This window comes from Mus caroli, unplaced genomic scaffold (genome assembly GCF_978045245.1).
Source record: "Mus caroli unplaced genomic scaffold, Mus_caroli_1 scaffold_1, whole genome shotgun sequence".
Classification (NCBI taxonomy): domain Eukaryota; kingdom Metazoa; phylum Chordata; class Mammalia; order Rodentia; family Muridae; genus Mus; species Mus caroli.
In genome coordinates, this window is record NW_028227256.1 from 35,067,271 (window position 1) to 35,090,188 (window position 22,918).

At 44.8% G+C, this 22,918-nt stretch overlaps 1 protein-coding gene across 5 annotated transcripts in view; it reads right to left on the minus strand.

The window, feature by feature from the left end:
• Positions 1–333: 333 nt before the first annotated feature.
• Positions 334–22,918, minus strand: part of Aff3 (ALF transcription elongation factor 3) — a 440,706-nt gene continuing 418,121 nt past the window's right edge. For 4 of the 5 annotated variants that reach the window (XM_085836589.1, XM_085836598.1, XM_085836585.1 and 1 more), the window contains 7 exons: positions 16,024–16,087; positions 13,461–13,597; positions 9,104–9,175; positions 7,491–7,584; positions 3,436–3,485; positions 3,081–3,304; positions 334–1,487 (listed from right to left, as the gene is read on the minus strand). In XM_085836589.1, the coding sequence (XP_085692715.1) occupies positions 1,366–1,487; positions 3,081–3,304; positions 3,436–3,485; positions 7,491–7,584; positions 9,104–9,175; positions 13,461–13,597; positions 16,024–16,087 (763 nt within the window). In that variant the 3' untranslated portion in view covers positions 334–1,365. The remainder of the gene's footprint in view (positions 1,488–3,080; positions 3,305–3,435; positions 3,486–7,490; positions 7,585–9,103; positions 9,176–13,460; positions 13,598–16,023; positions 16,088–22,918) is intronic. The other variant, XM_029480447.2, reaches the window with a different exon arrangement.

Here is a 22,918-nt window from a genome sequence, read left to right on the forward strand (position 1 = left end):
CTTGTTTCTTTATACTAATATTTCAGATCTACATATATTTAACAAGAAGACTAAGTTTGGGGGTGAAAAAACATGAGAAAACAAACTTCTGACAAAAACCGTAAATGAGATGCTGAAAAACTAAAACAAACTCAATTAAAAAAAACCAAACAAACCAAAAACCAAAACCAAAACCAAAACCAAAACAAACCAGACAAGACCCATGGTCAAGACAAAAACACACCAAATGCGAAGATTAGAAGCAAGATACTCTGGTTGTTGCTACTCCAAACCGAGTTTTGATCATCGCAGGGATAACTTTCCCTGCATTTTAAGCAGCTTGTTAATGAAAGCTTAAAAAAAAAAAGTCCCCCAAGTCAAAATGCCACTCAAGGCCTGGAGTCACACATGGTGTGTGACGAGCAAGAATCAGGCCGGTGACAACAGTGAGTGTGTCTGAGTCTGCAAAGCAACTGCCAGATGTAGGGACGGCACACTCTGGACACTGTCGTCATTTGGCTGAGGATAGTTGCAAGAAAGCTACTGTAGAAAGAAGAGACTTGAAATGGGTTGGCTGGCCACAGCCACAGAGTCACAGTGGCAGAAAGAGGGAATGTCCATGCCTGGAGGACTCATTGCCACCCGGTGAAGACTTTCATTCCGAACCAGAACAGCCACCGTGGCTAGTGGGGTTGCTGAGCTTTTATTGAATCCTGGTGCCATATGTGGGGACAAGGCAAGGGACGCTCGTGGGATCCCATTGGCTTATAATGTGTTTGGTAGATAATGAGGGGTTGGGAAGGGTAGTAGGGAGGGTAAAGGCGTTTGGAAACATGCACTCTAGTGAACTTCTGGCACAAAAAATAACTGGCTTGTTTCATCAATTGCTCATTAATATACAACAACCAAAAGTAATCGGGGTATTGTATATAATACTGAAAGGAACCAATAATAAGAGAAAGGTTCAACTCGTCTGGCAGTTACGCTCTCCAGGTGCAGGAGTGCACCAGGTTCAGCAATGCATGAGATCTCGGTGGAACTTTCCAAGAAGGCAATGGCTTAGCACTGGGGGGGAGGATGTGTCTGAGTGTGTGAGCACGTATGTACTGCATGGGTTTTCTCCAATGAGGAACCTCTAATCACTGTCTAGCCTGGGATTATAGAAACTAGACAAAGGGAATACATTTTGATGAGCTGTTGATCTTACACACATACACAGGCAGCTTTGTACGAACCCACATCTAAACACACACACCCCAGAGAAACATCGTTGTTAGACTCTGAGATGTTCACTGTGGTTTGGGCTGGGAAAGTCAGTAGCACAGTGTCCGGAAACATTGAGCCACTGAAGAGAAGAAAACACAGTCTGGCTCAAAGGCGTGGTCCCTAGGACAGGTGTACGCTGCTCCGAAGCCAATGCAGGCCTTGCTGGGAGTACTGGACCAGGTGTTCCATGCTGCTGTGCAGGGTGACAGGTCCCATGAGCAAATCCAGGTCATTGAAGAACTCTAGGAGACAGAGAGATGTTTGAGGGGGGCTACACGGAAGTCAGGGCTTGCATGACTTCAGAGACAATCTATTCATGGCTTCAAGCATTCTCCACTGTGTATGTGGCCTTCCCCTAGAACAAAATAAAGCCCTACACCCTAATAAGTGACTGTTATTTGCTCTACTTGTGTTCCCAAATAACCAAGGTTCTGTTTGTTCCAGTTACATTCTCCTGGGAGGAAAAAAATGGTTTTCACTCAAAGTCAATATGACTGCCTCTCTGTTATTTCCCTGTCAACTGTCATGGGCTGAGCCTCCGAAGGGGGTCCAAGGAGTGAGGCTCCAGGACAGTGGGTCAGTTAGTGGTCTGCTTGCTCCTTTATTTTGTACCTAGGTACTTTCTGGGAGCAGTGGGGAGGGGAGGGCAGGCAGATGAATCATAGGTGTGATGAACAGAGACACATAGATGTCACTGAGTAACGCTCCCTGGGAGGAAGCATCCAAGACAGTGTGGTCAAAGTGGCATCCTTCTAAGAAGGCAACAGAGGTTCAGGGAAGATTGCACACTCAAGGGAGTGCGAGGAGGAATCCAGGCACAGGGCAGAGGAGGAACCGGGCAGCCTGGGTGAACAGAACCAGGATTATACCCTACCCGTCACTGTCAACAGTAGGTAGTTCCCAGTGCCACCTAAAACCTTTCCCTTCCCAGCTTCTTAGGCTCCACAAATGTAGTCTCAGAAAGTACCCACTGCTCCGTTGAAGTCTTATTACTGTTTGAGAGGCAGAGAATGTCTGAGAGAGGGAGGGGGAGAGGACAGAGGTACTTATGCATACATGTGGCAGTCACAGGATGACTTTTGGGATTTGATTTTCTCTTTCTCCTGTGGGCTCCAGGAGTGAACTCAGCCTGTCAGGCTTGTACCCACTGAGCCTTCTCCGTGACCCCTATTACTTCTGTCACCAGCAAAACTCTTTTAAAGGTAATTAATTCACAACTGTGTGTAAGACATCCTCTTGGGAAATATAAAGATATAAGCACTAACACTTGGGTTGTTTTGTTTTGTTTTTGTTTTTGTTTTTTGGGACAGGCCTTATTTACATAGCCCAGGCTAGCTTGGAACTCTCTTTGTAGCTCAAGCTGGACTCAACTTTCTTGAAATCTTCCAGCTTCAACTTCTTGAGTACCATGACTCTAGGATTCTACCACCAAGCCTGGCTAGCAGCTTAGACAGTAAAGAACTGCTAACACTCATTCATATATTTAATATTTTTGGAGCCCCATCTGTGTTCTAAGAACTAGGCTAGGTCTTGGCAGGGTGGTGGTGGGGGAGAAGCAAATTAAAATGAAATATAGTCTATGTGCAAGAAGCTCACTGGGAAATCCCATGATTGTACATGTACATCTGCGCCTGAAATGATACCTGCATCTGTGTGTATCTGCATCTAATTGAATCCACCTGCTTTTCCACAGTAAGGGTAAAAGCCGGCCCAGGTGGCAGGTGCCAGCCTTTTCTTTCTCCTTTTGTAAACTGTGAAATTTGATCGCCAATGCCCCTCGGGCATATTTCCCTGTGCCTGGGTGGGTCCCCATTCTCCAGGGCTTGTGCACACACCTCTGTTTTCCTTGGCCAGGTTATCAGCCATCTCCCAGTAGTCATAGCTGTGGAGGATGCTGTTGGTGATGCTGACGTGATTGGCCGCCATCTGGTGAATGCGCTGGGGGATGCTGACGATGGTCGATGGGGACAGGCCGCTGGAGCTGGAGAGGCTGCCCTGAGACCCCACGGAGCTGGCGGGAGAAGGGTTGGGAGACATGGGGGATGGGCTTCCAGTGCTCCTGGAAGAAGAGAGGTAGAAAATCCAGAGTGGAGAGGTTGGGAGCAGGCGAGGCAGGGAGGGCAGCCCCTCCCTCTGGGTAGCGAGTCATGCAATGCGTGGTTTATCTGCATTTGGGGAAAGTGAACTTACTTGCCACTGGACCCCCATGGGGATGGGGCTTGGGCAGCTTTCGATGAATTCTGCAGGGAAATGAAAATTTGTACAGTGAGTGGCACTGGCTAAGTGACAGCAGCAATATTTTCAGTCAACTGTGACAATAACTTCTAAGATTCTGTAGGTCACTGAAAACAGATTAGGGGCAGGGGGGAGTTACAATCTCGGGGCTTTTCTTCTTCCACAGACACTGAATGTGTGTGTGCATGAATGTGTGTGTGCATAAGTGTGCATATATGCCTTTACACACAAAATTTAGGCATGGAATTAGTCATAACTGCAAGGGTTTGGTGAACGATGAGCCAATCCAGAGTTTGTTTGTTTGTTTATTTTTAATTGGAAATTAGTCTAAATCTTCTCAACAGAGTAGGAACTCTCCCCTTCTACACAATAGGCAAGCCTCACACCTAACGTTAGTGATCATCTACAGAGGCTTTTGAAAGAAGTGTGGCGTTAAACCCCATTGTTTTAAATAATTTTAAAATTATTTCTTTTAATGCTGGGTGTGGTGGCACATGCATTTAATTCCAATACTCCAGAGACAAGCAGGCAGATCTTGGAGTTTGACGCCAGCAAGGGCTACACAGAGAAACCCTGTCTCCTCCAACAACAACAACAACAACAACAACAACAACAACAACAACTTATTTCTCTTAAAGGAATAAGAGGATATTCTTAAAGTAATAGCTTCAAATGTATTTCTTTTCTTTTTCTTTCTTTTTTTTTTTTTTTCAAGACAAGGTTTCTCTGTGTAGCCCTGGCTGTCCTGGAACTCACTTTGTAGACCAGGCTGGCCTTGAACTTGGAAATCCGCCTGCCTCCCAAGTGCTGGGATTAAAGGCATGCGCCACCACCGTCCGGCTTCACATGTATTTCTTAATGGAAAATTTAGAAATTCTGACACTTATTGGTACCTTATTACTAGCCCAATTAATTGTACTGAGATGTTGTCCCCCCCCTCCCCCGGCCCTTTGGTGGTATTGGGCACTGAGCCCAAGGTGTTACAGGAAAGCTCTCTTCCACTCAGCTCTATCCTCAGCCCCTGACTTCCATAGGTAGTCTGGCTTGGATATTACATCTCATGGGCTAGGTACTACATCAGGCATTTAAAGGTTCCCTGTGTTGGGGTGTGGCTCAGTCACAGACTGCTTGGCTGGTATACAAAGCTCCCGGGTTTAATCCAAGGCACCACAACAAAGCAGAAACATATAAGCAAGCAAGAGAAAGCAATTTTTAAAATGTGTGTGTGTGTGTGTGTGTGTGTGTGTGTGTGTAGGGCTGCGTGTGAGAGCATGCCATGGGTGTGTAGAGGTCAGGGGACCATATGAGTCCTGGGGGAATGGAACTCAAATCATCAGGCAGCTAGATGCCACGTGTCTAGCCTCTGAGGCAGCACACCAGCCCAAATCAAAAAGTTTGGAAAGTGTTTTCTTAACCAAGAGAAATTGCCAAGTGCAGCCAGCGGACTTCCTGAGAGCCTGACCTGCCTTCTTGGGTAGTCTACATCAGGAGGGGTTAGGACAATGAGGGTCCCACCATTTCTTTGTTTCAGGGACAAGAAACCATGCCCACCTAAGAAGGTGCTTCTGGCAGAAGGAGCTTCGTGAAGTGCCTGGCCATCCAGTGTTAGTGCGGAAGCTACCACTCTGATAAGAACTGGCTTTTCAGGTTCTCAGCAAGTGTAGACACAGGACAGAGTCACAGACTGCCACTTTCACGTGTCTCATGGAGAAAGCCGGGAAGAAAATATCATCTTAGGGGGTTCCCTCTCTTTCCTGCCAGAACAGTTCTGACTGTTCATGCCTAGCTGATGTGAGGCTCTTCACCTGTGTTTCCTCACGTCAACATTCTGGACAGGCGAGCGCAACGTGGAAGAGGGAGAGACGCCTGGGGGCTGCAGGCAGCTTCAGAAAGATTCTGAAGTCTGTAAGCACCACGACATGGGTAGAGACAATCTCTCCTCAGAGACGTACTGCTAAAGCATGGTCTTTACAGCCAAATTATCACGGTAGCCTGCAGGCTCCAGGCCCCAAGCTGTATTTAAACGATCCTTGGAGTGTGGCACAAAGGGCACCTAGTAGGTACAAAACTTCAACAGGAAGGACAAGTTTTGGAGATCCCCTGAAGGCATGTGGTCAGAACTGGGAGAGAGGGACAGATCTGAGATGTCCTGTCACAAAGATGGTGGCAGCAATTTAACAGGTGCAGTGTGCAACAAACCACACTGTACACTATTAATAGTAACCTGCCACTTGAAATATACTTAAAAAACATACAAATGCCCATAACTCCTAGAAGAGAAACTGATTTTCTGTTCCCTTCTCTGTCCATTTTTGTTCATACTTTCAGACTGGATACACACACTAAAAACAATCCTTTAAAGCTTGCCAGAACTTACTGGGATCGCAGAATTCACCTTACTCCTTTTTCAAGCATCTTTGGTTTTACTCTATATAGCAATTCATCCCTTAGACTCCGATCTCCTGAAAATCACTCACTCTGCCTCCTCTCCCATGTCTGTTATGTGTGTTTGGGACAGGTCTCACTGTATAGATCTGATTGGCCTGGAACTTGCAGCGATCCTCCTGCCTCTGCCTCCTGAGTGCTGGGATCACAGGCAAGCCTACCAGGCTACCTCATTGCTCATTGCAGCAGTCATTCCATATGAACAATTAGAAAATGGCAGTGCACCAGACACAGACCAGAGCATCACCAGGATAGCCTGACCATCCAGCTGGTCTCTCAGATGTTCAGGTTGGCAATAAATGACTAAAAAAGATGTGTGTGTGCATGCACATGCGTGCATGTGTTTGTGTGTTTGTATGTGTGTGTGTGTGCATGTGTGTGTGTGTGCATGTGTGTGTTTATATTTATGTGTGTCTGTGTATATATGTGCCTATGTGTACACGTTTGTATGTGTGTGTCTCTATATTTGTATATGTGTGTCTGTCTCTGTTTCTATGTGTCTGTGTGTTTGTATTGTGTGTTGCTGTATGTGTCTGTCTCTGTTTCTATGTGTCTGTGTGTTTGTGTGAGTGTGTTTGTATGTGTGTGTGCGCATGTGTGTGTTTATATTTATGTGTGTCTGTGTATATATGTGCCTATGTGTACACGTTTGTATGTGTGTGTCTCTATATTTGTATATGTGTGTCTGTCTCTGTTTCTATGTGTCTGTGTGTTTGTATTGTGTGTTGCTGTATGTGTCTGTCTCTGTTTCTATGTGTCTGTGTGTTTGTGTGAGTGTGTTTGTATGTGTGTATCTGTGTATGTGTTTGTATGTGGGAGTGTGTTTCTGTGTGTCTCAGTATGTGCTTGTATGTGTGAGTATGTGTTTGTTTGTGTGTCTATGTGTATGTGTGTGTGTGCACATGCATGTGTATGACAAAGGAGGGGTGGAGACAAGGACGGTGTAATCTCAGACAAACGACATTTTGAACAAATGATTAACTTCAGGTGCACTTGCAACAGCGCAGCAAAGAGGTGCTCTTCATTTGTTTTGCTAGTTTTGTATTCTTCTCAGGAAAGTAATTGAATTTTCTGAGATAAAAGTTGCCATGGCCGTGATTCGATCCGTGTCACCACCACACATTGCTGTTGAGGGTCTCTGAGCTATAACGAGCCATTTCCTATCCGTAAAAATGGCATTTCAATCAAAGATTAAATCAGCTACCAGAGATGAACTCAGGGGAGTGGTTCTAAGTAGTTACTTCTAAGGATTCTACGTGAAGATAAGGACTCATGTCGGTTCTAAAGACAGATTTATCCCCTGGACACTAGGGACAAAGTGGACATTCTCTGTTTAGAGGCCTTAAAAATAAGGACATGAAGACAGGAGAACAAATTATCTGGGCTCTCAAGGCCCATTCTTGGAGCCCTGCAAGTCACAAGTGTGTCATAAATGGGGTGACTCTGGACAACAGAGATGGCAGGTTTAGCCTCAAGGCAATGGGTGCATGAGGCCTCTCAGAGGTGCCTCTGCCAGGGAGAGAGCCTAGCACAAGGAGGCATGGCGCATATTTGTTAGGCAGTACCTTGAAATAGTCGATAAGTGCTTTTGAATATTTTACAGCATGGTCTCTTTTGAGTCGAAACATCCGCCAGTATAGGAGAGCCAGGCATCGGTAACTGCAGGGGAAGAAGAGAAACGTGTGTCCTTCACAGCGACGCTCCAGAACAAATCCTGTCATTTCTGACTCAATATTTTGATCACACTTATACCTCTAAAATGTTTCCACCTTAAGTATGTGTATGAGTATTTGATGTTCCTTTTGTTCAAAAAACATGACTCAAGATTCCAAGGAGGACCCCATACCTGCATTTACCACCAGATGAGGTGTAATAACAGCCTGAAGAGCTCTTTGTTGGGAACAGGGTCAGGCCACTCTCCTCTTCCACCACCAGAGGGCAGTGTCTCCCCACTAGAGCCCGAGGGAGTGCTAGCACAGTCTATACTGCTTTATGGGGTGAGCTATTGGCCTCGCAGACGGGACAGCAATTTCCCAGATTTTATCACCTCTGCTTGTTAACGCTTTACTAGATTGTAATCAGTTCAAATAAAGTGCATTACAACCACAACAGAAATTCTAATCTGAGGCTAGTTATGCTGGCTCATTTTCTACAACATTTTGTATAATTATTTATATCCTACATATATTCCAACATTAATTATTAATCACCGTCAATTTATTAATCTCATCACGGTACTTCAATAAAGAAAAGGGCACATTTAGCATTTCCTGAGACTCATTCTTTCCTGGTGCTTGACACGGGTAATTCTTCCCCAGCTCAGAGCAGGTATGTGTTACAATCACAAGGCGCCCAGTATAACCTGACCCACCTCTTCTAGCACCTCAGACTCCCGAGGAAATCACGTCAAACAGCTCAAGATCATCTTGTGTCTACCTGCGGTTAGGCCATCTGAGATCCCATTCGCTCTTCCATCTCACAGATTAGACCTAGAGCTCAGGGAACCTGCTGAGGGCACACACCACTTGGAATTCACAGGACAAGAGAGACTAAGAGAGGGGCCTTACAGTTTGAGAGATGGGTTGAAGTGGCAGAGCAGATGCTGTGAGGAGAGTAATCACTGCACAGCCCTGACTGCTGTAAGCCTAAGTGCAGGGAGATTGATTACCCATTAGCTAGTGTGGAAGAAATTATTTTACTACCTAAGTCAAATGAGCATCCCCTCGGTTCAGTGTATTGATAACTCTAATGGATTGTGGGTACTCATGCATACTGATTCGGCATGCAGAGTAACTTGTCCATGATTTTGACTGCATGGAAAGTGTTAAGCATAAGAAAAATTCCATTTAGCACAGTTCACGTTCAAAGGACTGAGGTGGGGCCCGCTGTTTTGACTTCGCTCTTGTGTGTGTGCGCATGTGTGTATATGTGTGTGCTCAGGCCTACCCATGCATGTGTAGAGTCCAGAGGTCCACATTGGGTGTCTGTTGTTCACCACCTTATTTCTCTGAGACAGGGGGCTGCTGGTTTTGGTTACCCTGACCAACTACTGTCACCATTCTCTCCCTGTGATGTGGTCAACCGTGAACTCAGGGTACCTTAGGGGAAAGTGGTCTGGAGGTTCCAAGAAGCACAGGGCAGCTCAGCACCCCATTTGCAGAGCTGGGGTTATACTTACCAAAGCGCAGCTAACTGTTTGTCCTCTGGTGTGGCATTGGGGCCTGAGTGGGTTTTTAGTCTCATAGCATACCTTAAAAAAAAAAAAAAAGAGAGATAAAAAAGATAAAAAAGCAAAGGAATTAAAAAGTGTTTTCTGGGTATCAACAGAAGTTTTTCTATGGTTCTCCACCCCACCCTCAGGTGTTCGTTCTTTCTTTTCTTTTTATGTATATGTGCGTGTCTTGTTATGTACATTCATGTACAATTGGGTATGTATGGGTGCGGATGCCCATGGAGGACAGACTGAGTGTTGGATCCCCCGGAGCCTACATCACAAAGTAGCTTTGAGTTTTGGGATTCAAACTTGGGTCCTCTGCACAGGCAGTGGGTGTTCTTAACCATGGAACCCAACCTGAGTACATCGGTGTTCACAGTGCTGACAAGCCTGCCTTAAAAGCTAGCTGATGGCATTACTGTGCCAACTGGAAAGAGATGGCTTGTGTGATGTGCTACCGTCTGCACTTTAATGACACAGAACAAACTCTCAGGAGAGCTGCAAGCTCGAGAAGCATTCACAGATATGGTAAGGCATCATTACCCTGCATTTCTACCACGCTGCGGCACTGAGGATGGAGCTGAGGCTCAGCCTGGTACTCAGATGTAGGGGGTAGTGCTCAGGTTTGACTTTGTGAAGCTCTTGGCATAGCAAGCGGCTTGCTGAAAATGGCTGAGGAAGTAATCCTGTTGCTGCAGAACTTCTAAGTTTCGAGAGCAGCCCTTTGCAGCTTACCCCAGAGCTTGCCCAGGGTAAAACCCTGTCTGTGTGACTACAGTTTGATGGCATCGATGTTTTACACTGACTGAGGCACAGATGTCTCTACCTCCCTTTTTTAAGTCATAGTATCTTGAATACCAGACAGTGGTGTAAATTGTGTTTCAACCATCAAACCGTTTACAAAGCTCACTGGAAGGAACCGTTTATTGTGGACACAGCTACAAGTGTTCTTCCTCCTGGACACCCCAAGATTCCCTTTTCTACCATGTCTTTTTTATTGAGGAAGTTCCTTCATTCTTAAAAAAAATATTTTTTTATTTAAGTTTTTTTTTACTAGTTTATAAATAACTAGGTTGTATTCTGGCACTCTCCAAATACAATTTGTTTTTGTTTTATCTCCATTCCAACCTTCCACTGTGCTCTGAGAACGGGAGAGGGAAGTGAGAGATGTGGGCCAACTAGAGACACATGCTTCTGGTGCCCTTAGCCTGATTCCAGCTTGAGCACTGGACTCCCTCTGCCCCAGTGAGAGGAGACCACTGCTGTCCTCGGAGGTGGTCTCAGCACTGACAAATGCCTTTGCTTCCTGTTTGCTTTCAGGATTTGGGTTTTGTAGTCTCATGTTGTCATGGTGTGTCTTGGCATGTCTTGGTGTGTCTTTAGGGTTATCCTGTTTGGGGTTTCTTGGTTTTTTTAATCTGTCTTTTGTTCAGTGATTTTTTAGCCATTATGTCTTCTACTATTCTTTCTGCCCTCTTTTCCTCTCATTCTGGGGCTCTAGTGATAACACACACACACACCACATGCACACACAGAAACACACCACACACATACATACATCACACTACACACATATAAAATACATACACACATACATACCCCCTAACCCTCACATACACACACACATATATACACACACACACACACACACCACACATATACCATACACACACACATATATAACACATACACACACATATATACACATATACACACATACACACAAACCACACATATAGCATACACATAAACACACATACTACCACTCATACATACACCACACATAACATACCACACTCATACACATATCACACACATAAATATACACACATACATACACATGCACCCATAACACCACACACTACACACTTAAATACATACACACACCACACACATACACACATATACATACATACATACATACCACACGCACACATGTACATACCACACAAACACATATAAACACCGCACACACAATATCACATACATAACACACATAAATACATACACATACCACACACACATACATACACATACCACATACACACACACACATACACATACCACATACATACATACATATATATAGGCAGCACACACACATACATGCATACACACGCACATACATACATGCATGCACATACATGCACATACATGCACACATACAAAGTTGGATCTTTTGTGATTATGTTTGCTGTAGTTTGTAGTGACTTAGAAATTCATGAGTTGGGAGTGATTCCCAACCTAACAGTGCTCAGGGGCAAGAATCTTAAGGTGGCCGGGCGGTGGTGGCACACGCCATTAATCCCAGCACTTGGGAGGCAGAAGCAGGCAGATTTCTGAGTTTGAGGCCAGCCTGGTCTACAGAGTGAGTTCCAGGACAGTCAGGGCTATACAGAGAAATCCTGTCTCGAAACAAACAAACAAACAAACAAACAAACAAACAAACAAGAAAGAAAAGAGAAAGAAAAAAGAGAAAAAGAAAGAATCTTAAGGTGGCTTTGTTCCCCTGAATTGATTATGATCCTTTGTTCTCTGTAGCCCTGGGGAGGGAGGAAATCTCTCCCTTGTAGAGAGATGCCCCTGCCCTGGCTCCCGAGTGTCTTTTAGGGAGAGGGGAGCTAGGTCTGGTGGGTAAGGCACAGATTTAAGTGGCAAAATAGCCACTCTGCTCCTTTACAAACCCCATCATGGCAGAGTTCATAACTGGTTACATTTTTATGGGGTACAATTTGTCAGGTGATACACATTCACACTCTATACTGATGAAGCCAAGATGATTAGCACAGCACCTTTTTATTCATTTGCCTTTTTTTTTTTTTTGGTGAGAATGTTAAACCAACCAACCACCCAATTCTCTTGAAGTTCCTCTGAAACACACCTTACCATTAACTGCGGTCATCCTTTAGGTAAGAGAACTTTCCCTCGCCTCCACTTTCTGGGTACTGAGGGGTGCCACTGATTCTGAACTGTGCTCCCTCTGGGCCAGGTGGCCGGCCTCAGTGGGTGCAGCAGGTGTCATATCTGCATCCCGTGTGTTTGATAGGCTTTGTTGTGGCTATGATTCACCTGTCCACTTTACAGCATGATGTCTTTAAGCAGGACACAACACTGAAGTTCACTGTAGGCCCCGTGGCATCAGATATTTAAAAATCAAACTGCACACCTGGTCTGCCTGTAGTTTTAATTCACTGTTGCTTAGTATACACTGACGCTCCGGTCCTTCGTAGGTTTCCTTCCGAGAAATGGCTCCTTAGGTCTACATTTCAGGTTACTACTGTCATTTCTTCTCACCACTCTTGAGAAGTAGGATGAGTGAATACATTTATTCATTTGAGTGACAAGGACTAAACCCAGTGGCTTGTGCAGCTAACTGGTCTACCACAAACTTCAATCTCCATTTTCCCTATTGACCTTTTATTTTCAAGCAACTTATAGAAGAAATGAGTTCAACACCTACCACTTCCTATCTGAGGGACACAGGGTCACATCCCCGCTCACTTTGGACAACCAGGGAGGCTTTGTGCAAAGAGGTGCCCTGCCTCACATAGGAAGCAGGATGGCAAGCCAAGGGAGAGTTGTAAGCCCCTCCACATTCTTATTTTGGGGGAGGAATGTTTGGAAATTGGTCTGGTGTAGTATATACAAATGCTAAATTCTGAACCCCAAGATCTAGTTGCAATCCCACAAGCAAATTCTCACGTATACTAGCCCCTGTAATGTAAACCCAGCACCCCAATTTAAAGCTATTGGTTAAATAAAAGTGGTGATAACCAATTAATGGGAGAGAATAGAGGCTGGTGGAGTTTCAGTTATGGCTTGGGGACATTGCAGGTAGGGACATGGAGGAGAGGAAGAGGAGAAAGAAGGAGAGAGAAGGAGGGGGAAGGGGAAAAAGACCGAGAGAATAAAAGGTCTCCATTAGACTTGGTGGACCAGGAGCACTGGCTGAATGAAATGCCCACAGACAGACTGACAGCAGAACTAACCGGGGCAAGACTAAAACAGCAAGCACTTGGGTGAGCACAAGTGAGAAATTAACAGTCGAGTATAGAGAAAAATAGATTAGGGGTAATTGGCACAGTAATTGTGCTAACACTGATTTTAAAAATCCATAGGACTCTGCCTCAATTATGGGGGGCTTGTTGAGTTGTATTAATAAACTAATAGTTATTAAATAACCTTTAAAAACCATTTACAGAGGAACATTGGCTCCCCATGGCTGCTAGAGCCGGCCACAATTCTCTTCTTAGTATGTGCTTATGTGCACCGCTTTCCACCCCGCCCCGCCCCGCCCTTGCTGGAAGTGGAGCTTGCCTACCTGATGAGCTCCACTGTCTCCGAGTACATGGTGTACGGAGACTTGGATTCCATTGGCCCTTGTTCCATTGCGTTTCCGCACTCGATGAAGGACAAGGCAGCTTCGGCATAGTTCAGGGCCTTCCCGAACTTCTCCACCTGACAAACAGAATTGGGGATGTGATCTTTCATAAGAGCTTTTTAAAGGGGGAAATTGCCTCAGAGTTTATATGCTTTGAGAAACACAGGCTTCGAGCTCTAAAATTTGAGCTGGGGGTTGGGGAAAGGGAGGAAGGGGAGGAGGGAGGGAGGGAGGTGGGACGGGAGGTGGCTCTCTCTGCCATCCATAGCTCATTTTCCAGTTTCAGGTTCCTGTGGTCAACACAGTCTGAAAATGTTATGAGGAAAATTCCAGAAATATACAGTAGTTTAGTTTTTTTTTTAAATCATAGTTTTCTATTATAATTGTTCTACATGATCAGTATTTACTAGTCACTGTTAATGTCTTTCTGTGCTTTATTGCATATTAAAAACATGGATGCATATGAGAAAGGCTTTGGATAATCTGCAGCTTCAAGGAACGATGCGAGAGCTTGGAGCTTGGAGCCCATCTCCCACGGGTAGAAGAGAGCCAGCACAAGTCCTCTCCAGTTCTCTCTCACACTGCCATGAATTTGAGGCAGGTAAGTGCTTAGAAGCAGGAGTCATGTGACTGACAGCCGCCAGTGCAGCTCAGGGCTAAGTTGCAGATTTCTGTTTCCTTTTCCCCAGTGGTCTGGCAAATTTATCCCCACATGGTGCTAACTGTGTGCCAGAGTTCAAAGTTCTGGCTCAGTACATAGATCTCCATGGCTGTCTTTGAGCCTTGATTACCACCTCATGGGGTATTTGTGACTTTATACCCCCTGGATGCCCACCCTCCTGAGCTTCATTGCTAAGAAGGAGGGCCTCACTAATGATTGAGGACAGAAACAAAGTGGGGAATCGACCCAAGGTTCAGAGCTGAAAAACCACAAGAACAACTCTGGGGGTTATCCACAGGTCTACGTTTATGCTAACCAGCACAAACTTCATAGCACCGACAGTTTGGCTGAACATACCTGGCAAAATAGGGCTCCCTACACCTGATGCAGCAGCCACGGGCTGGCTTTACAGCCCGAGTTCTCCCAAGTCTAGGACTCTGTACTGAGGTTCTGTCTCTAGACACTGAAAGCTGCTCCAGAAAATCATATATTCTTGCCTTGCAAAAACACCTCTGTTTTCCCATGATTTATTAATCAAAGAAAAAATCCATGGACATTCCCTTTAACTACTCTCAAACCCACCACTAAAAATAAATACATAATTTCCCAAACTTTCATTAACAATGATAACTTTGAAAAATGAATGCAGAGCAAAACTTTTGTTAACAAATCAATAATTTAATACATTATAAGTCAAAACAGGCAGCTGGGCAGTGATAGCACACACCTTTAGTCCCAGCACTTGGGAGGTAGAGACAGGTGGATCGCTTAGTCCAGCCTGGTCTACAAAGTGAGTTCCAGGACAGCCAGGGCTACACAGAGAAACCCTGTCTTGAAAAAAAACAAACCAAATGAAACCAAAGTGTGATTTTGCTCAGCAGTGGCCATGCATGTACACTCACTAACTAATTTCCTTCCTTTCCTTTCCTTCTTTTCAGTACTATAGAAAGAGTGATCCACACATCAGCTTCTTTGGATGACCTAGACTCTGCACTTGTCTGAGGACAAGAGCCGTTCCTTGCAATCCTCTCCGTGTTCTGATATTCCATGCCTCTATCCACATTACCCCAGTGCTTCTTGGCAGGTGACATCAGATGATAACTGTGGTGGGCAGCATAAGGCATTCCGAGAACGCCTCTTAGGGGTTACGTATCTTCCCCACTGGAATCATATTCTGAAAGGTAACTGAAATGGCACCTTCGTCTCCAGCCCCCCTGACTGATCTTGTTATGAACTCAAATGGGGAAGAAAATTCTAGAATTTCAAGGTAGAAACAAACAAATCAGAAGTCTTTCTATTCCTTGCTTGAAAGCTTTAAGGTCTCCAAAACTGGAGATTGCTCAAGTCAGAAAAGTTATTCTTCAAAAAGATCAGATCATGGCAACCCGAGGTTTTAAGTCCAGGGGACCATTTCTATGTTGTAGAACGTGAGGGGATGTGTTTCTTTTTGGCCCCCACATGAGGAACACCAGTCTTCCTGAAGAGATTTGATCATGGGCCTGAGCCAAGGAACAGCCAGCCAGACTAGCCAGAGAGTAAAATGCAAATTTAATTTGTTCCTAATAGCTCCACCCACTGACTCCACTGATGCTGGCTACTACTCAATCCTTAAGACGAAATTGCAATATTCATTTATCCAGGGCTTTCTTCCAGTTAGACATTGCCGAGTGAAGTCATAATTTATTGGGCTACGAGCCTTTGATTATATAAACATTTTCCCATTTAGCAGGCCCAGCCATCCTTGTAATAGATTTTATAATTGCCCTGACTATACTGCCCCAGTGACGAAGCCGCAGTACGAACACAGTTTGGACTAGCAAGTCTAGAGAGAAAGGGTCTTACCATGGCGTCTGCTTTATGTTTCATCCGCTTGGCTTCTCGCATAAAATAATCTGCACTTCGAGGCCTGTAAGAGGAGAACATCAGATGTCATTACTGCTTAAGTGTGGGATCTATGGGAACTACGCTTTCCTTTCATTCCAACATAAAGCGCAATTTAAAAAACTCTGCTTAATACAGAATCAGGCCTACATTTTGCACTCTCAAATTACAGCCTGTACATAAAATACATTATTTTTCTCCTAAGTTAGCAATTCAGAGCCCACTCAATATATGCAGATAGCCAATATTTATAGTTATTTTAACGTGATTCCTCAGTGCCTAATTTGTGGACAAGTTTTCTTTTCTTTTTTTTGGTATGGATAAGAAAACAGTAAAAAAATCTTATTTTGCATAATATCTACAGAAACCCATCCCCCTTTAACTTAAAATCTGTAAATATATCTGATGATAATATCATGAATATGTACGGGTGAATATTTATTTGTTCTTTTGAGTGTGCCATTTATATACAGAAATAGTACCTAGAATCGTATGCACATATATTTAATTATCTCAAAGCCTCACAGTGAAATGAAAGAACTGTGATGCAGTGTGTTTATGTTCCAGTTGTAATAAAGTTAATTGTAAAATGATGTCTACCTTGTAACAATGCAGAGACACCATGCATCGTCTGGAGTGCTGATTAGCTTGCTGGTGAACAGAAGACATGTGTAATATGGAAGCAATAGCCTTGGCCAGGGCCAGGTCTTCTGGGAGATGAGGGTAATTTGTCCTGAGACCAACTGCATGTGCATAACGACCCTGAGTCACATAGATAGGAAAGCTATGCAGAGGATGGTGCCTTTAAAAATGCTTAGTCTAATGGATTAATTTTAAAAAAATCCTTCACATCCTTTAGATGCCATCAGCATAAACTATTTTGTATTCCGTGTGTTATGTGATCAAGAAACTTGACCTACTCATGAATACCAGTCGGGGCTATGATGTCAGCCGAGACATTAGTCACGGGTTGCTTAACCTGTTATGATATGTTTATTTTAAACGGTCTTGTTTCAGATTCTAATGGGTTTTTCATCGCATTGCAATACCAGGTAGTCAGAACATTCTTTATTCAAAGAGATCAGTAGGTGCTATGATAGTAAACTGTGGGTTAATACTACATTTCATTAACCAAACTAAGAAACAAAATCACAATCAAAGCAAATAATTAGTTTTGGGTAAAAAAAAACCTGGAATAATAATAATAATAATAAAAAGAGACTCTCAGGACTCAAAGGGAGGGAGCTTAGATAAATGTCCAACATGTGGAGAAGGAACTTGTAGAGTCCTCCTCCAGAAGAAAGACAGAGCATCAAGTGGAGGGATGGGGCTGTCATCCCTCAGTCAAAAACCCTGGTCCAGAATTGTTCCTGTCTAAAAGAACTGCAGGGACAAAAATGGAGAAGAGATTCCATTGGTCTCTTCTGTGGTCCAGTGACCGGTCTAACTTGGGATCCATTTCAAGGGGAGGATCCAAGTTCTGACACTATTACTGATGCTATGGTGTGCTTACAGACAGGAGCCTAGCATGGCTGCCCTCTGAGAGGCCCAACAAGCAGCTGAAAGAATCAGATGCAGATATTTACACCCAACCAATGGACAGAAGCCAGGGATCCCTGTGGTTGAATAGGAAAATGCTGAAAGAAGCTGAGGAGGAGGGCGACTCCATAGGAAGACCAGTAGTCTCAACAAACCTAGACCCCCAAGATCTCTCAGACACTGAGCCACCAACCAGGCAGCATACACCAGCTGATATGAGGCTCCCCACACATATACAGCAGAGGACTGCCTGGTCTGGCCTCAGTAGGAGAAGACTCGTCAAAACCTCTAGAGACTTGAGACCCCAGGGAGTGGGGAGGCCTGGTGGGAGTGTGTGTGTGTGGGAGACATCTTCTTGGAGTCAGGGGGAAGGAAGAATGGGACGAGGAACCATGGGAGGGGGAACTGGGAGGGGGGACAATGACTGGATTGTAAAAAAAAAAAGTATTTTTTTTAAAAAGAAATTTAACACATATTGTCAGGGTTGTGGCAGTATACTGAGACTGACATGTTGGTCTGTTACCATAAAGAAGTGGCAAGGCAGCTGCCGAAATCCCTGGATGCTACTGTCTGTCTGGCAGCAATGGCTTCTTCACCATCCTTGCTCCCATCCAGTCCAAAGCCTGCTGTTCCCTTTGGTGGGTCTCTGCTGTGACTAAAGGTTTCCTTCTTTAAGAGGGCTGCTCCCGACACCTCTGCTTTTCTAGTTCATTTCCCGGGGACCCCAGCTCCACTTGGATGCTTTTTCAGTTGCCTTAAAAGAATGCTTGCTCCTCCTTCTTTGGCTACAGACTGACTTGGTTCAAACTTGGCCAATTTCCACTGTTACTACTTGCTTGCTTCTGCTTCCAAACAAACCGATTTTAGAGCATGTTTAGATTCACCAGTGGAACTGAGCAGAAATTATGTCATTTCTGTGCACTCTTTGCCCCACACATGTACAACCTCCTTTGTTACCAGCATCCTGAAGTAAAGTGACAAGCCACTGGTGACCCTCTGAAGTCTATGGATTATGTGTAATTTCTTTTCCTTTCTTTCTTTTTTTTAAAAGATTTATTTATTTATTACATGTAAGTACACTGTAGCTGTCTTCAGACACTCCAGAAGAGGGTGCCAGATCTCGTTACGGATGGTTGTGAGCCACCATGTGGTTGCTGGGATTAGAACTCTGGACCTTCGGAAGAGCAGTCGGGTGCTCTTACCCACTGAGCCATCTCACCAGCCCTTCTTTTCTTTTTCAAAGTCTTAGTTTTACTTTTTTTTTTTCTAACCTTTATTTTATGTGAATGGGTACTCTGTCTATATACCATGTCTGTATATCATGTGCATGTTGGGTCCCCTGAGATCTGAGTTACAGACAGTTGTAAGCTGCTGTGTGGCTGCTGGGAATCGAATCCAGGTCTTCTGGAAGAGCAACCAGAGCTCTTAACCCCTGAGCCACCTCTCTAGCCTCCAGGGATATTTCTTGATGGGTTAGATCCTGTGAGTTTGGAACTGTGCCATGACACATATCTGCTGTTAGGGTACTAGAAGGGGCAGAGCTGTTGCTCTGATTGGTCATTGGCTTCACATCCCAACACAAGACAATTAGAACTTGCCGGCAGCCAAGCATAGACTGACTCCCAAGCTTCAGACCCCAGTGCCGACCGGGTGAGGTGAGTTTAGTTTTCACCGGTTCTCTCTGGTTGCCAGATGTGTCCATTATTCTTCTTACCATTTCTCTTCTCTTTTTTTAAACTTAATTTTTTAAAAAAATTATTTATATGTATATGAGTGCACTATAGTTGTCTTCAGACACACCACAAGAGGGCATCGGATCCCATTACAGATGGTTGTGAGCCACCATGTGGTTGCTGGGATTTGAACTCAGGACCTCTGGAAGAGCAGCCAGTGCTCTTAACTGCTGAGCAGTCTCTCCAGCCCCTATTCCTCTTCTCTTAAGGAAGAACCATCTGAGCTGGCTTTTATCAGGGTTTGTGGAGCTATAACTCCTCCTCCCTTAGAGTCAATCTGGAAACTTACTCCTTGACCAGTGTTTCTAAAATATGGTTTCTGTTGTGTTACCATCTTGTTCTAAAATCAAACTCTGGGGCCTCTGAAGTCAAATCTTAGTTCAGGCTAGGGATTCCTGAGGGACTTTGGGCCACGTCTGCAGGTCCCATCAGTTTGATGCCCTGCCTCCCTGGTTTGAAGCTCCGTTCTTCCTTTTCACTGCCCGGAATGTTGTGAGTTCCGCTCATTCACGGAGAGTTCACTGAATCCTATCATGAACCAAAGGTTACTCCCCTTGGAGTCTGACCACTGTCAGGAGCTATGAGCATAGCCCTTGCTTCTGACTCTTTCCCACCACTACAGAGAACTTGTCTGTGCTATACTTGGTGGGTAATTAATTGCCTTCCAAGCTTACGGGGCTATAGTTACTTCATGTGTGCAGCTTGGCCACGGGTACATTTCAGCGTTGACCTCTTTGGTCATCCTTGAATTGCACTGAATTTCTTCTGAGCTTAGGGAAGAGTGTTGCCTTCTGAGAGGGTGCAGCATCATAAGCCAATGAGCCGGAGAGTGTCTCCATGGCAACTTGAAATTCTCCACATCATTATCTGCTCTACACTCCAGTATCTAAGTTTGGTCATTTTGTTGCGTGTGTCCTGTTTTGTAGACCTCACCACTAAAAGATTGTCATTTTAAATGCATTTTGTTCCCATGAAAAAAACTGTCTTGATCATAAGCTATGGCATCTTAGATTTTACAGGTTTTTCTAAGTTACTCTTAGAGATGGCAGGCGCTGATAGGCCCTAATGTGTGTTCTTCAATCAATGTTGTTTTTATCTGTAGCACGTGAATGCATCTTTCAAATCTGATGTGGAGGCCGAGTCATCGACACACAGCAGTGCCTGTGGGTAAGTAACACATTTAATTTTCTGACTGGATCCTGGCAGCTACAACAGTAGCCTGCCATGTTAAAGGGAAACCCGGTGCCATCTATGGACCATTTACAAACACGCTCGTTAGAATCCGCTTTGCATATAATGGAGGGCTCACTATACTAAGCACGGAAAATTGCCTGAAGATTGGCCCATTTTCTCCTCTCAGGTGATTTCTGCTGCTATGCTCTTAAACCAGGCCATTATAAAGCCATTGGGACCAATGGGACGTCACTCAGACTGTCCGGCGTGGCTGTGGACTCACGTTAATCTGAAGATGTTTCTTTTCGCAGCTGTATACAAGTCAGTAGGAAAAATGAAATTGTCCTTACACCTGTCAGAGGTACAGAATCTAATATACCAAGGGTTCTGAAATAAAACTAATGGTCTCAGTGCAGAATACATTTTTCACCCGACCTGTCTTTAAGTGGGAAAATCTAGAGTCTTTACACTTCTATAATAATACCCTGTGTGTTATTTTTCATAGTGTTTTATGACGGTCATGAGCAGGCCAATAAACGTGCAATTAAACACTGCAAATGGAAGAGCATCCAGCGCTCCACAGAAATCGGGACTGGCTAATGGCAGAGCCGGAGCTCAGTCGTGTGCACCTTTGTGCTAATAGGTCAGTGTAACAAAAGCGACTGGTGTACTTGATCCAAACAGGACGTTTCCTTTTCTTTTCTTCCATCAGCATGATCTACAGACACATAGTCTTGGCCCTGAGCGGCAGCAGCGTGCAAAGGACCTGACACATCGGAGCACAGGAGCTTTAGAGAGGACTTGGGTTTTTGTTCTCCTTCCTGGCTGAGGGAGCAGAGAGATGAATGGCCTCCCACAGAGAGGCTGGCACACTGCTTTCTGTAATTCCTACCTCTTTGAAAAGCCGTTCTTCCATAGAGCAAGCCTGTTTTGTGCAAAATGGCAGGGATGAGAGCTCACTGTGTTTGAACAAAACAGGTTTCTGGGTGTGGAGAAATCGGGATGATTTGCTTAGAGAAACTGAAATCTACACCAGACAGAGGAGCAATGATGGTATCAAATAGATTTCTCTTTCTTGCGATACCCTCGGTATCATTTGGCCCTAACTGTGTCCTTGGCTTTCAGGTGCTTGTTCCAAAAGAAGGCTGATGGTGCAAGAGGTTGAATGTTCCCTTTTCACACACGAGCTGTTTGTAGTGCTAGCTTTACAGAGCTGGGTGACAAACTCAGCTTCCTGCACGCCAGGCAAGTGTTCTCCCGCCTGCTCCCTTCCAGTCATCGCTGTTGGCGGGGATGTTTGGAGACTGGGGCTCCCAGGTGTTGCTGTCTGCACACACCCTGTTGATGCAGCTAGACAGTGTTTAAGCAGTAAGGATCCCTACACGCAGCTTTGTTCTTTGATGGATACTGACTGGAATCCTAAGGAGCTTGGAACTTGGTGTCTCCAGAGGGGAAGCACCCTACTCCGTATGCGTTTCTGACAGCACTCAGAGTACCTTTCTCAGGCTGTGCTGGCTAAGGCAGGCAAGGTTTGAATCATTTAAGCAACTTTTATTGAAATGGAAAACCATCCATCTCACTGCTGTTCTTCTCTGCATTGGATGTTTCAGCAATCGATTTTAGCAAGGCCTGAAGGTTTCTGTAAGAGAAGGATGTATCCTTTTCCTTCTACCCGACCTTTCTGTTTTTCCATCCATCAGAATAAAGTAGGGACCCAACCTGAATATGCAATGGAAACAGTTCCCTAAGAACAAAAAGGTAGGGTCCAGCTTTGCTGCAGCAAGGTCTCCCTCAGGACAGCAGTGCTGTGGAAAGGTCCCCAGAGTGCCCTGCCTACGACAATAGGGCCTATGCAGTCATTCTACTTGTTTCCTTTGATTAAGTCATGCTGCGGGAGATTCAACCTCTCATATGCAGGGATCTTCCCTTCCTCTATAAAATTAAAATCCTTTTAGCTAGGAGACTGCGCCATGTAATTACCTTACACATGGTAAGCCCCAGTCCCTTCCTGCCATTCACACTTACCATGCTCACCGCCTTCAGTACTGTGTGTTCCAGGGAGCCCCCATTCAGCTCAGGAGGAATAGCTAGCTCTGCTTCTGCTCCTGGCATCATGGGGACAGATGGGACATTTGGTAGATGGGCTGGGTGCTCTGGTCGTGACTGCCTCTTCCATGGAAATACGGGCAGGGGACAGTACATCCTTCAGAGAGCAGCAGGCAGTGCTGGCCTCCAGCCCCGCTGGCTTCTAACACAGCAATACGGCTGGCAGGAGGCGGGCTTCATTCCTAGCCAAGCCTTTCACCATGCAGCTCCATGAATTCAGGATTTCTGGACTGAGGCTTCCCATCCCATATCTCTCTCAATTCTCCCCGGCCAAAGCTCCCTGTCACTAATTACAACACCAAATA